This window comes from Esox lucius, chromosome 16, assembly GCF_011004845.1.
Source record: "Esox lucius isolate fEsoLuc1 chromosome 16, fEsoLuc1.pri, whole genome shotgun sequence".
Classification (NCBI taxonomy): Eukaryota; Metazoa; Chordata; class Actinopteri; order Esociformes; family Esocidae; genus Esox; species Esox lucius.
Window position 1 is genome coordinate 17,131,810 of NC_047584.1, and position 16,356 is coordinate 17,148,165.

General features: G+C 40.8%; 1 protein-coding gene across 5 annotated transcripts in view; it reads right to left on the reverse strand.

Annotated features, from left to right (window-relative positions):
• Positions 1-12,763, reverse strand: part of rapgef4 (Rap guanine nucleotide exchange factor (GEF) 4) — a 36,845-nt gene extending 24,082 nt beyond the window's left edge. Inside the window, exons 1-4 of one of the 5 annotated variants that reach the window (XM_010879875.4) lie at positions 12,595-12,763; positions 8,175-8,317; positions 8,011-8,099; positions 6,667-6,813 (exon numbers count right to left, since the gene is read on the reverse strand). In XM_010879875.4, the coding sequence (XP_010878177.3) occupies positions 6,667-6,813; positions 8,011-8,099; positions 8,175-8,317; positions 12,595-12,677 (462 nt within the window). In that variant the 5' untranslated portion in view covers positions 12,678-12,763. Of the gene's footprint in view, positions 1-5,060; positions 5,325-6,666; positions 6,814-8,010; positions 8,100-8,174; positions 8,318-12,594 lie in introns of those variants that run through there. The other 4 variants (XM_020054535.3, XM_010879876.4, XM_010879877.3 and 1 more) reach the window with 4 other exon arrangements.
• Positions 12,764-16,356: the final 3,593 nt, after the last annotated feature.

A 16,356-nucleotide genomic window follows, 5' to 3' on the forward strand; every position in this document is an offset into this window, starting at 1 on the left:
AGGGCTGTTTATGGGTGAAACAGGACCAATAGTTTGGGTCCTCTACGTAACAAGGATACAACTTCATCTTCTATGCAGATGTGCTTCAACAGTCCACTTTGCATGCTCAAAACTAGAGGATATCATTTGACTGAATCTCTCTAGCTGAAAGTGACTTTTAATTATTATAATTTTTTACCAATGTAAAATATAGGCTAATTACATTTACACTCCCCATCTTGCCACCTCCCACGTGGGGTATTTATGAAATAAATTTTATATTTTAAATTGCGTTTTCAAACCTGCAGTGGAAACTAAATGAATATGACAGTTTCCTTTTGTCCAGTCACTATAGGCCTAAAGCAGGGTATTACGTGACATTACAGCCACAGCATAGCAAGAAGAACACCAGTAATAGCTTTCTGGAAATGCTCTCGCTCTCTTATTCAACTGAGGCACAAGCATCCTTTGAGGCCCTGGAACCTTTTTAGATTAATTCAGTGAGTTTCAAACCTAGAACGTTTCGTACACTCTGTGTCCTATTTGCATCTCCTCATTACAAGGACAGCGGGTAGATAGAATCTTATCTTTGAACTTCCAACTGATTAGAGCCACACAGTCCTGCAGTTTATACCTCTATTCTGTCCTTAAACAACAGAGATGCGGTGTCGAAGGAATGTTTTGGACAACATGGCTAGGTTGCACACATGGTTATTACACAAGGATTCACCGCGGTGTGTATTATTTGGAGAGGCGTGTATGTGGGTCGGCCACGTGGCCAGTATCATAGAGGACCTCACTACGGCAGCAGGGCAATAATTCCAAGCGTTGATTGATTCCCGTGACAGGATGGACAGACCGGAGCCCCAGGGTGTGGACAGTATTGCCATTATTGCATAAGCGCTCTGCTGCAGCCAACTTAGCAATGAATAAAGCAAAAAAAAAGAGACAGTCGTATTCCAGGGAGGTGTCTGGAGAGTTTGGTGTGAGACCAAGAGAGAGAGAGAGCAGGGAGAGAGGAAAGGAGGGGAGCAGGTGCAGATTCATTTAATGGAGACGTTTTGATAAAAACTCTGGTAAATGTCTGGTGAATCTCATAGGTAGCCTCTGAGCCCTTCAATCCATTACACCTGCCTAGATATATACGACAAAGAAATGACAACAGGAATGAACAAAGATGACAAGGACCACGTTATATTCACAATTCCCCGGAATCCACATTTTCAAGGGGGACCCCATACCTGGTCTGCCTGATTTTCTACACTTTCAGTCGGCTTTGGACAAAAACACCATGAGGGTTATAGTTTTAGCAAATGGTTAGCAATATGATTTGACAGGGAACTCAACATTAAAACTTTGCTTTTGATGGACTGATTGATTAGATACTGTATGCTTGCACGTGAAACTTTGAACATTGCAATTCAATAAGCATTTGAACCATTTTAAATAAGCAAAATGTATTATTCTCAGTTCATTCTATTTTATTGTCTGTAATAGCATTATGATGTATATTCAATTCACAAACATCAACAACACTTCAAAGTGCCTAACAATGAAATACAATAATTAAAACAGAAAGAGGTTCTAGTTTGTACATCAGTTGGTTGATTTAGCTTTTAAAAACTCCCCTCTACTTAAAAATAATCCACCTGGAATTATGTGAGTGCATGTCTCTCGCCCTCTCTTTCTCTCTCTCTCTTTCTCTCTCCCCCTCTCTCTCTCTCTCCCCCTCTCTATCTCTCTCTCTGTGAGTGTGTGTGTATTTATCTGTATGTAATTTGTGTGCATGCCTGATTGTGGGGTAATCCCTTAGATTTCTTATCATTCCATCTTACTGAACAATCAGCTTAGAAAATCCGAGTTAAGATCTAAAGACTTTTAAATGCATCCCCAGAAAACCGTTCAAAGAAATCTTTAGGGACTCAGCACTTTTTGATGAGTCCAAGAACAGGATGAAATACACAGAAAATGACCGTACAAACCAAAAACATGAATTCAGATTCCCTACCAGTTGAAAAATAGTGTTGCATTATATAACGAATCCGTGAGAACGGATGAGGAAATAGGCAAAGTGCTGTTGACACGATCCTCTCTGTGCTCTTCCCTAATTGTGTATCCACTGTTATCTGCTGGTTGGTTGACCTGGCGTTTCTGTCATGTGGATGTAGTAAGTGTGCACACACACACGGGTGCAGGGCTGCCTTGCGGACCCCCTACCCTCACCCCTGGAGGCACGCTATGTCTCTGTCACTTCCTGTTAACCACATCTCTGTGTTGACCTCATGAGCTGATGTTACACTGGTTGCCCCCACCCAGCCCCTGCCTCCAACTGAGCCTCGCCTCAGCCCAGCATCCCACGCACGCTATCATGGACATGCCTTTCAACACAATCTCTTTCTATTGCCCAATGGCACAGACACAGTGGATGAAATATCAGAAAGGTGGGTTGAAGCAGAAACCAGTGCCCAGTCATTGAAAAGACACTGCATATTGGCAATGAAATAGGTTAAAGCGTGTAGGATGTGTATGGATAGAACAGTCACCTGGTATTGTCATTTGTGTTTCTTTGTACTTAATCATATCCGATTGGGAAAATCCGATCTGGTTCCCACTGTAAAACTGGAAATGGTGTATATGGACTCGACACCAAGGACATGGGCTCAACATCTGATCTGCTGTCATGAGGAAGAGCCGTGGAAAGAAAACTAGAAATCACAATGGTGTTGTTTCAGTCTCAGTGGCTGGGGGCTGAAGCAGGAAACAACGTGTAGGGTGAATTGATGATCAGGTCAGTCGACCCTCGACCAGGGTTCCTGTGTCTACTCTGTTAAACAAACAACACCCGCCTGCCTCTCCCAATAACATAAGCCAGACTCTTGTGTTGAACAGGAGCAATGCCTGATAGTCATGAGAGTAGAGGTTTTCATGACAGTTGAAGTCAGAAGAAAATAAAAAAATTATATATATATATATATATATATATATATATATAAATATTATAACATATATTATACATTATTTACGTTTGTTTTACAGCATCAATGGTGTGGCAGTATATATATGTGGCAGTATATTTAATAAGAATCACAAATGACTGGTGTTCTCCTTTCACTTCAGAATGGATTTTCCATTTGAGTTATTTAGCTTAGGCAAACTCTCTCATCTAGACTGACTAACAGTAATGAATGAATACATCTTCATACTTTTTTCTAATACTGGACTCCTATGAGAAAACATAAACTTGGGACTACAAGCGCCATGCTTTTAGTTAGAGACAAGAAACAAGATGTCAAAAATGTACTGCACATTTTAAAATATTTTACGTGAGAATTGGATGTGTTTTGTTCCATTGTGTTTCGAAGTGAGAAGGTTGACACGAGAAATTTGTGCGCTGAATACTTTACATGGTGGCCATGAATAAAGAATAATAACACTTCATTCAGGCCGTGCTGCTCTCAGCTGGCCACCGTTCTGTAATAGTACTGAGCCTTAGGCTTTCTGCTTTCCGCAGTGACAGAGCTCTCATCTGTGGAGGTGAAAGTCTATGCAGTGCACAGGTTTTACTCACCTGGTTAAGCAAAAATCCCTGCAATACTGAAACCAGAAACATTTCACTAGCTTTCATGAGGTAAAAAGGCTATTCCCGATTTAGGGGTTAGATTTAGTGTAACACTTAGAAAAGGTGTTTTTACTTTTACACGAAATCTGCAGTTCTGGGGAAAATAGGATTTTAATTGGAATGAACATTTTGGGTCACCAGAAGGATAGTAAACTGAAAACGTATGTGTTTGAATGTGCGTGTGTATGTGTGTGTGTGTGTGTGTATGTGTGTGTGTGTGTGTGTGCGTGTATGTTGATGTTTGCGTGTGTCCCTCACCCTAAATATCTTGTTACTCAGAGGGTGGAGCATAGACTCAGGTTTTCTGTTTGTCCTCCCACAGGAAGGAGCTATTCTTAAGCTATTCTAAGCCAATAATTAAATATGTTTATTAGGGTTGATGTTAAAATGACGGACAGACCTACAGGAAATGGATCACTGATCACAAATGCATGAAATAATGAGCAATCTTCAGATGGATTTGTCAAATGAACAATTTCCAAGGAAGGCTAAATCCCGGAGAAATGTGGCCAAGAGGGTTAAAACCTTTCTAGATCTCAACGTGTGGAGGGGGACATGTCAACTGTGTTTTGGCACTTTAGGAAATCGTTGTTCATGACGATTACATTAAAGGGCACTTGAAAATTAAATATCTACTTCCAAATCAAAGCGATAAAACAGGCACTCAGTTAAATGGAACAACCGTCTCGAAACATCTTGTGAGACCTAAAAGTATTCAACAGCTTGACACTCTCCCACAGCTCCCCATATGTGTCATTTTCATACGTTTGCAATGAGTCATGTTGACAACATAAATCTTACAGCTTGTCAACAGCCGAGTTCATAGTGTTCCCTGTTGACAGCGGTCCAGTCAGTGCTGGTGGGGAACAGCTAACTCAGCATGTCAGGAAACAAAGCCATGATGCTGTGCCGAACCAAACAACTGTCATGGGCTTTGTTTGGAGTGGCTGGACCAAAGGAGATTTCACGGGACACTACCTACAGCATTTAAGCACTGAGCACTGACCTGCTGCCTCCGTGGACTTAACCGTATTTGTGAACAAACGGTAACATTAAGTCACTGAATCAAGAAACATCATACTCGTGAGAAAGAATCAGCCCCTTCAGTTCGTGCAGTACATTTAAACAGTAATGATGTGTGCTGTCACTTGCATCACAAGCTTCTTTAATATGAATTTACCTGTAGATATAATTGCTTACATATGCTGAAAGACTTAATTAGCTGGAATATAGCTAATCCTCAAAAGTTCTGAGCTGAAACCACCAACAAATCATATTGATAGCAACTATATAGAAGGCCATTATATCACCCAGCACTGCTGTTATCTCTGCTCTAAACACCATGACACCAAAGGATGGAAAAAGATGCATGCAGAAATGACTACATATTCTATCAGTGAAGGATAGCAAACATACAATGATGGCGTTCCTGCCTGGCAGTTGAAGCCTGTTTCAGGCTCACCTCAGACCAACCTTTCAGAAGAGTGTATCCCCTGGATAGAGAAGACGTAGTATTTCCACGTGGTTGTGGAGTTCACCCAGACAGGGCTCAGATCCCAGGTGAAGTGAGGAGGACCAGTGAGTGACACAGTCCACAGGTTTAACCGTTACCAGCCCCCTGCCTGTCCTCCACTCTCAGAGGAAACCAGCTTTCTCGGTCAGGAAGCCAGTTGTAGTGGCTCCACCAGGACAGACAGGGGACAGTGGGACAACTCTTACCCCAGCCAACAAGTTCCTTCCTGTACGGCTGGAGGTCGGAGTGTGCAGGGCGAGAGCAGCTCCTCAGGGCAACAGGAAGGAACACGGTGGCAAGACATGGAACTTGCTTCGTAAAACCAGTTAACCCTTACTCTACTGCTCAGGCCACTTCAGCACAGGGCATTCAGATATTGTTAGTGATCTTCCAAAGCAATTTCCCATGGATTACTTATGCACTGTATGAGAAGAAACATACAGTATATTTCTATTTTTCCTAGACTCATCTCAGAAAAGTAGGTCTCTAAAGGATTATTTAGGTTTGTGGGTTTGATTCCCAGAGGATCTAGTATGACAATGTATGCACTCAGTACTGTAAGTCATCCTGGATAAGAGAGTCTGCTAAATGACTTAAAGTTAATGATAATGCCAGTGGTATAACCACAACTGTACATCTACGTGGAGAGATCAGTGAGCCACACAATGTTGTTCAAGCGCACAGATTCACTGTAATACTGCACTACACGACTTCCCCCTAGTGGTCATAAAGTATAAAGGAAACTGCCTCAATGCAACATCAAACAGATCTTTCAAGAACACAAATACAGTACTAGCCCAATTATTATAAAAAAAAGGGATGTTTCTTGTGGCATATATAATACATGTTATGCTTTCATGTGTTGCTCATGCAATATATACAACGTTTATATTTTTTAAATAATCTACTGACACCTCAAAGAAGAGTAAACACATTATATCAACTGGCCTGCACACTCCTTTGGGAGAGATCAAAGAAAAGACAAGAATAACCAACCCCTACAAAGCCTCATTATATCCAGTCACCAGTGCACTGACACAGATACCTAACTACAGTCACTATAGTGGGCATACTGGCCAGTTATCTAAAGTATCTGTCTGAAGTGAGACATACTGGCCAGTTACCTTAAAGTCACTGTCTGAGGTGAGACATACTGGATAGTTACCAAAAGACACTGTCTGAGGTGAGACATACTGGATGGTTACCAAAAGTCACTGTCTGAGGTGAGACATACTGGATAGTTATCAAAAGACACTGTCTGAGGTGAGACATACTGGATGGTTACCAAAAGTCACTGACTGAGGTGAGACATACAGGATGGTTACCAAAAGTCACTGTCTGAGGTGAGACATACAGGATGGTTACCAAAAGTCACTGACTGAGGTGAGACATACTGGATGGTTACCAAAAGTCACTGACTGAGGTGAGACATACTGGATGGTTACCAAAAGTCACTGACTGGGGTGAGACATACTGGATGGTTACCAAAAGTGAGACATACTGGATGGCGTATGAAAAGCATCAATCCACCAAAGAGTAGTGCCCAGGTGCTTACCTCCCACAGGGACTTGAACTCCCTCTGATCGATGCGGAGGAGTTCACTGAATTCCCTGGTGACAATGGTGGCATGCCGGGGAGTGTTATCTAGGACGGACTCCCCAAATGCTGTCCCAATCCCCAGAGTGCAGATTATGACAGCGTCCTACAAGAGACAGCAAAGACCTCTGCTTGGTTGGACCCACGATGTTCGTCATGAAGGAGGAGCCAGAGATGAGTGAGGACTACGCTAATCAAATGCGTACTCCCTTTAAAATGGCCCTTGAGAGGGAGTGAAAATGCTGCCTTCATCAGCGATCAGATTATTTCCAAAGGTAGGACAAAATCTAGTAGCTCTGAAGACTTAAAAAAAATCACTCCAATCATCTTAGGGCTTGGCTGGCTGGAGCACATGGAGTGCTGGTAATGACAGGAAAAAAAGGCTCCTGATGTACTAGTGGTTATCAGTCTCTAAATGTGCTTCTTTGAAGTTGTCTTTCCAATTGCCTTTCTAGTTAGTTCTTCAGATAATTTGCAGGTTAAATGTGCTTGTTGATCTGCTAATGCACTTCGGTGCCAATCATCCTTTTAGATGATTAACAAAGTCAACAAACTAATATAATCAAGGGTATTAAAAAGCTTGTCTTTCATGTCAGGCAACACACGAGGAATGCAAGACTTTTGGAAAAAGGACTAGTTTCTGAAATTTCTAAATTAGTATTGAAATGTATCAAAAAAGTTACTGTAGCTATATCAGCTGTAGCTATAGTACAGTATATTTTTGGACCAATCAACTGAATAAAGGGCACAGGATTTAAGTATATTGTACAGAAAATGTATTTACTGATGGAGGTCTGTCAGGGCCTGACAGCCGGGATGCCTCTAGGCATCTCTATGGGTGTCTGGTGGGGATAGTCAGGGTCTGACAGCTGGGAGGCCTCTAGGCATCTCTATGGGTGTATGGTGGGGATAGTCAGGGTCTAACAGCCGGGAGGCCTGTAGGCATCTCCGCTCTTTAGCTTCTGTTGTCCCCAATTAGAGGTAGCTGCCCTGTGTTGCCTTTAACTGGGAATCCTATTTAAGTTCAGCCATTTCTACACTTGGTGTGGGTTATTGTTCATGCCCTGTGCATTTTAGTCATTGGCTGCTGTCACTTTTGTTTTGTGCCGCTGAGCCTAATAAAAGGAATGTTGTTGCATCATCGTTCTGCGCCTTGTGTCCTGCCTACTCCGCATTGTGACATGGTCGTTTCAAGCAGCCATTTTCATTACGCAATCTTGTTAATTTGCAATCCATAGTTGTTGGCATTTACTCAATGCATATCACTTTTCATCTACGTCTAGTGAAACTCAATCTTTCTTACCTGATGATTTGCTGTCTCTGACACTTTGACGTCCAGCGAGCCAGAGAGGACAGCATACCAGCTGGTGCCAGTATCTCCTTGGCGGTATACTAAAGCAGAAAATACACCAGGTGACAACATATTTTCAGAAATGTATTGTGTCATAGTCATCTTACAAGACTTACATGTGATGCCTTTCTCCAGACATTCGTAGAATCCACATAGGCAGATCTGCTGTAGGAGACTAGGGTGAAACCGCTCGAAGGCCTTCACACGCTTTAGCCTGGACAGGATGATATCCACGTCTTCCCCAGAGCGCTCAGCTGGTCTACAAAGAGAAGACATTCTCACAGCCTGTTGTTGAGTACAAACATTAGAGATGTGGAATATATATATATATATTCTTTATTTGATAAATATGCATGATGTGTTTTTACATTCTTATATGTTCGAATATATTATGTATTGATTATTGAAACTAGTGAAAAGGCTTCTCTATAGAGGAGACCTTGGTTAATTGACTAAATCAGGGAAGTCATATCTGAGTGTAATGTTGTCTCAGGGTTATTTGAAGTCAGGGCTGAGTATAATGTTGTCTCAGGGTTATTTGAAATCAGGGCTGAGTATAATGTTGTCTCAGGGTTATTTGAAGTCAGGGCGAGTATAATGTTGCCTCAGGGTTATTTGAAGTCAGGGCTGAGTGTAATGTTGTCTAAGGGTTATTTGAAGTCAGGGCTGAGTATAATGTTGTCTCAGGATTATTTGAAATCAGGGCTAAGTATAATGTTGCATCAGAGTTATTTGAAGTCAAGGTTGAGTGTAATGTTGTCTCAGGGTTATTTGAAGTCAGGGCTGAGTGTAATGTTGTCTCAGGGTTATTTGAAGTCAGGGCTGAGTATAATGTTGTCTCAGGGTTATTTAAAGTCAGGGCTGAGTATAATGTTGCCTCAGGGTTATTTGAAATCAGGGCTGTGTGTAATGTTGTTTCAGGGTAATTTGAAGTCAAGGTTGAGTGTAATGTTGTCCAAAGGTTATTTGAAGTCAGGGCTGAGTGTAATGTTGTCTCAGGGTTATTTGAAGTCAGGGCTTAGTATACTGTTGTCTCAGGGTTATTTGAAGTCAAGGCTGAGTGTAATCTTGTCTCAGGATTATTTGAAGTCAGGGCTGAGTGTAATGTTGTCCAAGGGTTGTGGTGCAAATTGGGAGGCACCACAATTCTGGAGGCAGCCAGCAGGGCCAGCGCGAATACTGCACCGCTACCTCCCACGAGACCTTGTCAGGGGAGACATAAAGGCCTCAGTAGAGCAGATTCGGCAGAGACGTGGCCCCAGCAACATGAGAGCCAGAAGAGAAAGACAGCCAGGAGAAGGCTATGACTGCCCACACCAATTAAATCCCAAACCAATGAATTAGTGGCTATTTTAAAAGTCTGTGTTGATATGCCAGTGTTCATCAAAGTTGTGTAAATATTCATAGCTTGAGCTCAGCTTTTGCACCTGTAAATCAAGACTACTATTAGATACTTGATTTGGCCTGACTCATGATACCTCAAAGACCCTGACAACACTGTGTATGGTCCACCATCGTACTATCACAATTTATTGTGGAGTCCCTTTTCAGTGTTTGAATGAACGTATAGTCTGTGGATGAGGTATAAAACATTTCTGTCACGCTTGTAGATATTACTTCCTGGTTGTCTCCTGGCTGTCTCCAGACATTCCCTTTCAAAAGTCTGCCAAACAAAAATCACTAGAAATTGTCTTTGAAGATGTCAATGTTATAATTTTGACTGGTGTAGTAGGTGTGAATTCTTTCCGTACAAGCAGACAATGGGATGATGAATATTCAACTACAGAGTGTTTTAGTAGTTGGTACCATAACAGGTCATGCTATCATGTTCAACCCTGTTTCCAAAAAAGTTGATCCACTGTGTAAAATGCAAATAAATACAGAATGCAATGATGTGCAGAATTGCTGTAGTTGTCCCATTCTTACTTGATATAGGATATCAGTTACTGAACAGTTTGTAGTATTTTTTGTTTCATAATGTGCCAAATGTTTTCAATGGGTGACAGGTCTGGACTGCAGGCAGGTCAGTTTAGCACCCAGACTCTTAAAACGGATACATACATGCAGAATGTGGTTTGGCATTGTCTTGCTGGAATAAGCAAGGCTTTCCCTGAAAAAGACTTTGTCTGGATAGCAGCATATGTTGCTCCAAAACCTGTTTATATTATTCAGCATTAATGGTGCCTTCACAGATGTGCAAGTCACCCATCCCATGTGCACTAATGCACCCCCATACCATCACGGATACTGGCTTTTGAACTGTGCACTGATAACAAGCCGGATCGTCCCTTTCCTCTTTAGTCTGGAGGATGCGGCATCCATGATTCCCAAAAATCATTTCAGATTTTGACCACAGGACACTTTTCCACTTCGTCTCAGTCCATCTTAAATGAGCTCGGGCCCAAAGAAGGTGGCGGCAGTTCTGGATCTTGTTTATATATGTTTCCTTCTTTGCAAGGTAGAGTTCTAACTTGCAACTTTGGATGCAGCGACTACTGTATTGTGTTCACAGACACTGGTTTCCGGAAGTTTTCCTGAGTCCATGCATTGATGTCAACTACAGAATCGTGATTGTTTTTAATGCAGTGCCGCCTGAGGGCCCGAAGATCACGGCCATCCAATATTGGTTTTCAGCCTTGTCTCTTATATACAGAGATTTCTCCAGATTCTTTCCATCTCTTAATGATCTTATGTACCATATATGATGAGATCCCCAAACTCTTTGCAATTTTACATTGAGAAACATTATTCTTAGATTGTTATTTTTGCCCTTGCAGTCTTTAACAGAGTGGTGAACCCCATCCCCATCCACACTTCTGAGAGGCCCATCCTTTTAATACCCAATCATGTAACTGACCTGTTGCCAATTGACCTAATCATTTGTGTAATATTCCACCAGGTTTTCTTTTAGCATTACACAACTGTTCCTGTCTTTTGTTGCCCATCTCAACTTTTTTGAAATGGGTTGCTGGCATTAATTTAAAGTGGCCATATATTTTTCAAGACTACAACTACATTTCTCAATTTCAACATATGATGTGTCGACTTTGTACTATTTTCCATTAAATACAGAGTTTAAATGATTGGTACATCATTGCATTCAGTTTTTCTTTACATTTTACACAGCGTCCCAACTTTTTGGGAAAGAGGGTTGTACTAAATACTATATTTAGCCATTAACATTGCATTTGTACGGACAACGAGTTGGGGAACAAATGAAAAAATATTCAACCAACCAAAATCGAATCCTAGGTCTATATATACGGTACACCATAAAGGGCAAATGTCTGCATTATGAGGTGAGTCATGGTTGCCTGCAGGTGATGATGCAACTTCTTTTAAGCCGCATGGCCTATAGGGACAGATGAGTATTCTCTACAGTGACAAAGGAACATTTACTGTGTAAACACATCTGGCAAGCAATGTCACATGGCTGAGTGGCTAATGCACTTTGGACCTGCCTTTGAATGGTGGTGTATTTCTCTTTTTCTCTGTTGTGGTGGTAATGGTTATGAGTACTGGGGTCTCTCCCCTGCTTCTTTCCAAAACCCTTCCATCCACAGCTCATTCAGAGCAGCCAGCAGAGGGCCTGGAGAACCCAAGGCACAAACCATGTCCACCCCCGCCTTATCTCCCTGGGTAAGAACTGACATTTGAGACAGGTAGCCTTGCATCTTGCCAATCTGAGGCAAGGCTAGAATGGTACGTTTAAAGTGAGTAATCAATGGGGGAAGGCAGTCACAACCTCCCCCTGCATTATCTAAAACACTAAGTTGGAGATTCAATACATGACCGTTATATTTCTCCGGACAGTTTCTTCACCTTTAGACTGGCATTACAAAGCGCACAGTCATGAAAGTATTCATGTAATAATAATCACATGAATGAATGTATTGCTGACTTAAGCTGGTTATATTCTACATGAAGCGTAGCAATGGTAAGAACATTCATGGAAGGATCATCCTATTCATCAGAGTTTTGTTGAATCTGTAAATATTATAAATAAATATGATGAACAGTCAATGCTCAACAACTGATACTTTATATATCTAGTGGTGCCCTCAAACTCACAAAGGACTTGATGAGGGACACCCACATTGGGAGAGCTTAGCAGTACTCTTAGCATTCCTGTTTCTGAATACTACAGTCGGTAGTAGGTTACGCATCTCAACACAAAAAGAAAAAACACCCTATATTTTAGAATTGGAATAAATGGTCTTGACATAATAAAATGATGTTGCCTAGAGCAATATTTCAGAGAAATGTCTAAAGACAGTGTATAAAACCATAAATCCATAGATATTCACAACGTCAAATTCACACTTTAGACAACATATGGTAGCCTAAAAAGTAGACATAACAGAGAATAACCTGTGAGGCAAGCGAACAAACTGGTTCCAGTGGAAATACCCTAAATTAAGTCCTTATGTAGATATATCAAATATATATATATATATATATATGAATGAATGTATAATAGTGTGAAAACCCTACGTTGTTGGTTTCTATAATATTTTTTAATAAACCTGGATTTACCTTTTATCAAGGCAAATAATCCATTCTGCAGACGCAGAGGAATGGCCAGGGGTGTGCGCTGCTACCATTTTCGGCGAGATCATAGACCCGGCGGACAGAAGACTTGCAGCAGATGGAGTTATTGGTCTATCATCCTCTTCGTTGCTGGACTTCAATAACGTTGAATCGGACCATCCCCGTTCTCTCCCGCAGTCTCAAACGGCCGCGGCGTTTTTGCAAGGCTTTTCACTTGAGCAGACAATTAATACGCATTTGAGAAAGAAAAAAAAAGTACATTAAAATCAAGGGTTGGTTGTTGTGAAAATAAAGCATTTATATAACTCCTGACGCGATGAGTTACAACTGTGCATTTGGCGGTCTCTTAACCTACACATCTGGGATCTTTGCCAAATTTAGCACACAAATAGTATGAAATCTTAGTCATGCTGAAATATTTGTTAAGCATAATCTCAATCACAGATCAAGATATGAACCCATGTAACTGCCAATAACATTAGGAAAATGAAGATTATTTTTCAGCTTTATTGCTTCTTTTAACAGTTCAACTGATGCCACCGTAGGTACACAAAAACAATCGCCTCTGCCACCTGATTAAAAAAACACAGTATAGTTTATAACAGTTTATAACGCTAAATAACATTTTCTCAAAACAGAGCTGTACTAGCGAAATTATTTTGGTGCGAAACATTGATCTACTCTGATTCTGTAGAGAAATTGAAAAGGTGAGGAATGCTTCCAGGAACATTTATCAAAATAGGAACGCACGTTCATTATCAATAAATTGTGGCAATTATGGTATCTTAGCAGATTGCTAAATAAGCTTAACCCCCTTTAATGATACATAAGTACATTAGTTCCTCAGGTGTTTATGGACATCCAGTGTTGTGATATGTGCTGTAGATAATACATATCAACAGTGTTGTTTTTTATTACATTTTCCGCCCCTCCTAATTTCGTGATGTCCAATTAAGTCCAGTTAAGTTGTTGTTTCCTTGTTCCTCCATTTTGAACAGGCCAGCCTTGTTTGTTACATTCCAGTGACTCAATTGTAGTTGTTGGCCAAGGAATAACTTCACCTCCAGCGTGTGTGCCAGGAATAAAGTTCTAGTTTAACACACATTGTGATGAGAAACAGAATGGCTTGGTGAGATATGTAACCGAGAAAAGATCTCAGTCTTTGACTCTTGAACCTTGTGTGGAGTTGTGATTTCCTGCTTGCAAATTGAACGTTACAAAATTGGAACAGAAGAAACATTTGAATACAATTTTAAAAAGACTGTGATTTTCTTTCATACTACAAAGATGAGTCAAGGCATTGACTGTGTTGCTAGCTGATGAGTGACTGGCTAAATGGATATTAGCCGTCATTGCCCAGGGAGTGGGGAGAAATCTTCAGCAGGGAATTTCTGGTCTCATTGCAGACTATCAAATCCCTCAGACGCTTGCAAAGCTAACTAAAGTCGTTAGGTGAGTGTGCATCACACATTAACTCACGTGACTTAATGTGTGGAGGAGCAGGATGGGATAAAAAGCAGAATCGTGACCAGGGTGCTTCGATAACACTGGATTATATAACCACAGTAAATACAAGACCTTCAGAGAGATCCATCTGTGGGACTGACAAAGCAATGCAGACAAGAAATAATGCACAGGAGTTGTATCCAATCACCACAGTTACAGCACTGCAGCAAAGCCAGTAGGAGGAAACATAGACACTGCTTTTATTCCCACTTTATGAAAACACCTGCAATATGCCCATGGGAGTGGAATAGTCCATACTGGAATAACAGGTGGACTTGTGTATCACATGTCACATTATATAGGTAGGCTAATGCCTGCTATTCAATTGGCTCCCTGATAGAGATGCACATCTTGTATTTTAGGAAATCAAATCCTTCACGTGGAGTCCATGCATCTCTTTTAGACATTTAGGTGAAAAGAAACAGGAGCCATAAGGATGTTGAGGTATCTGCAGTGCAGACTCTGTCATTCCACTGCAACACACGTATTGTCACCACGGCAAAAAGCAACATGAGCCCAATGGGGCATATTTAAATTGATCGGAGGGGAGCATTCCTCACTCTTGCAGATTTATCGTGTATCATATGTCTCAGGTCCAGTCGTGTGTGTGTGTGTTTGTGTGCGTGTGTGTGTGTGCGTGTGATATATCCAGTTAAAGGGCTGCACCTGCTGAAGAGATGTGCTGAACAGCATGTTATAAAACGGACATTCAGCACATATGGGGAATTCTGTGCCTCAAGATATTAGTCAGCTATGCCATGCGGGCAGGCATACAGTGTGACATTTAAAGATCCATACAAGAATGGTCCAATAGTCATGTAGCAGGAGGAAAGAACAGAACATATTAACCACCTCTTTCTTCTTATTGGTGTTGGTTTTATTGTTGGTGTGGCTACTGCACTCCTGAGATAATGGAGAAGAACATCTAAAATAGAGTTCACTAACAGTATCACATTTATTACAGTGTAATTCTTTTTGTCATTTTCTTTACAGTTGCCTTGGTAACAAACTGAAACTAGCAATATAAAATGAATGGTTGTCTTGTTGCCCTCATTAGCAGGCAGTATTTTTAGAAGCATCATTGTTTATTATGTACAGGTGGTAATAGGTCTAATTGTATGAAAGTGCCTTAGTTGATTAGATTTGGGAATTAAATCAGTGTGTAATATAATATTAATAACAAGTACACTTACATAGTAAATATTTGTCATGTTTTTGAAACAACTTTTTTGACATGACATTATTAGTGTCATTGTTATCGGCCCTGTTGGCTGAGTGCTGATTTTATTCAGTAATATTTTCCTCCCAGCAATTTCATTTCCTGTCAGTAGATGGCAGCATTTACTGTTGATCCCTTTAGAAAACCGCAAATGGGTATATTCTCTTCAGTAACGTCACGATATGTTTCATTTTCCTTGTTCTGATAACTGTATACTTATCCAAATGGTCACAGAACACTGTCATGTCGGATCTGGTTTTGTGATTCTGCAATGTTGACAAACCACAGATTGTGTAATTCAACTGTAATTGCCATCGTCTGAGGGAAGTTCTGCCGTTCCCATAGTAACTCCTTCTCTTCTAAGGTGGAACTTGGAATTGGTCAGGAGAACGAGATCATATGAGCCTCTCCTGCCCCAACTTGAGAATGTAATGTGTGGACACAGCACACATTCCAATAATACTGCATTCTTCACACTGCCAGCTGCAACATGCCAACCCATGACAAAGACACTCTGCCAATCAAAACTATTCCAAGCTATAGGCTAGAATAAATACCATTTTGCCAAAGGGTTATTTCCAATGAAACAGTCATACATATTCTTCCATAGTATGCAATTATTTTGCTATTATAAGTTTGGTAAACCTCTAAGGACCATCAACAACATATAAAAACAGTGAAAAGGAAACCCACAGGGAAATGATGACATGTTTAGAATTTAATAAATACAAGGTTTGTATGACTATGTTACATACTGTACACATTTCTCCTCAAGGAGCTAAGAGTAATCTGCGAAGTTAGAGAGATAAAATATTAATTCACTCTAAAGGCCCTCTGTTTAGGCATTCCTTTTTTACAAAAAGGCAGCCAATTACTTATAAATCATTTATTAATAGAAATAACTTATCAGTTCACCTGAGATTTACAACCAAGCGGAAGTCTGTTTGTCTAAGAAGTAACGCAACTGACCTTTGGTTCACATTTCATGGCTGTATTTCATGGGTTGGCAGCATAGGGAGCCA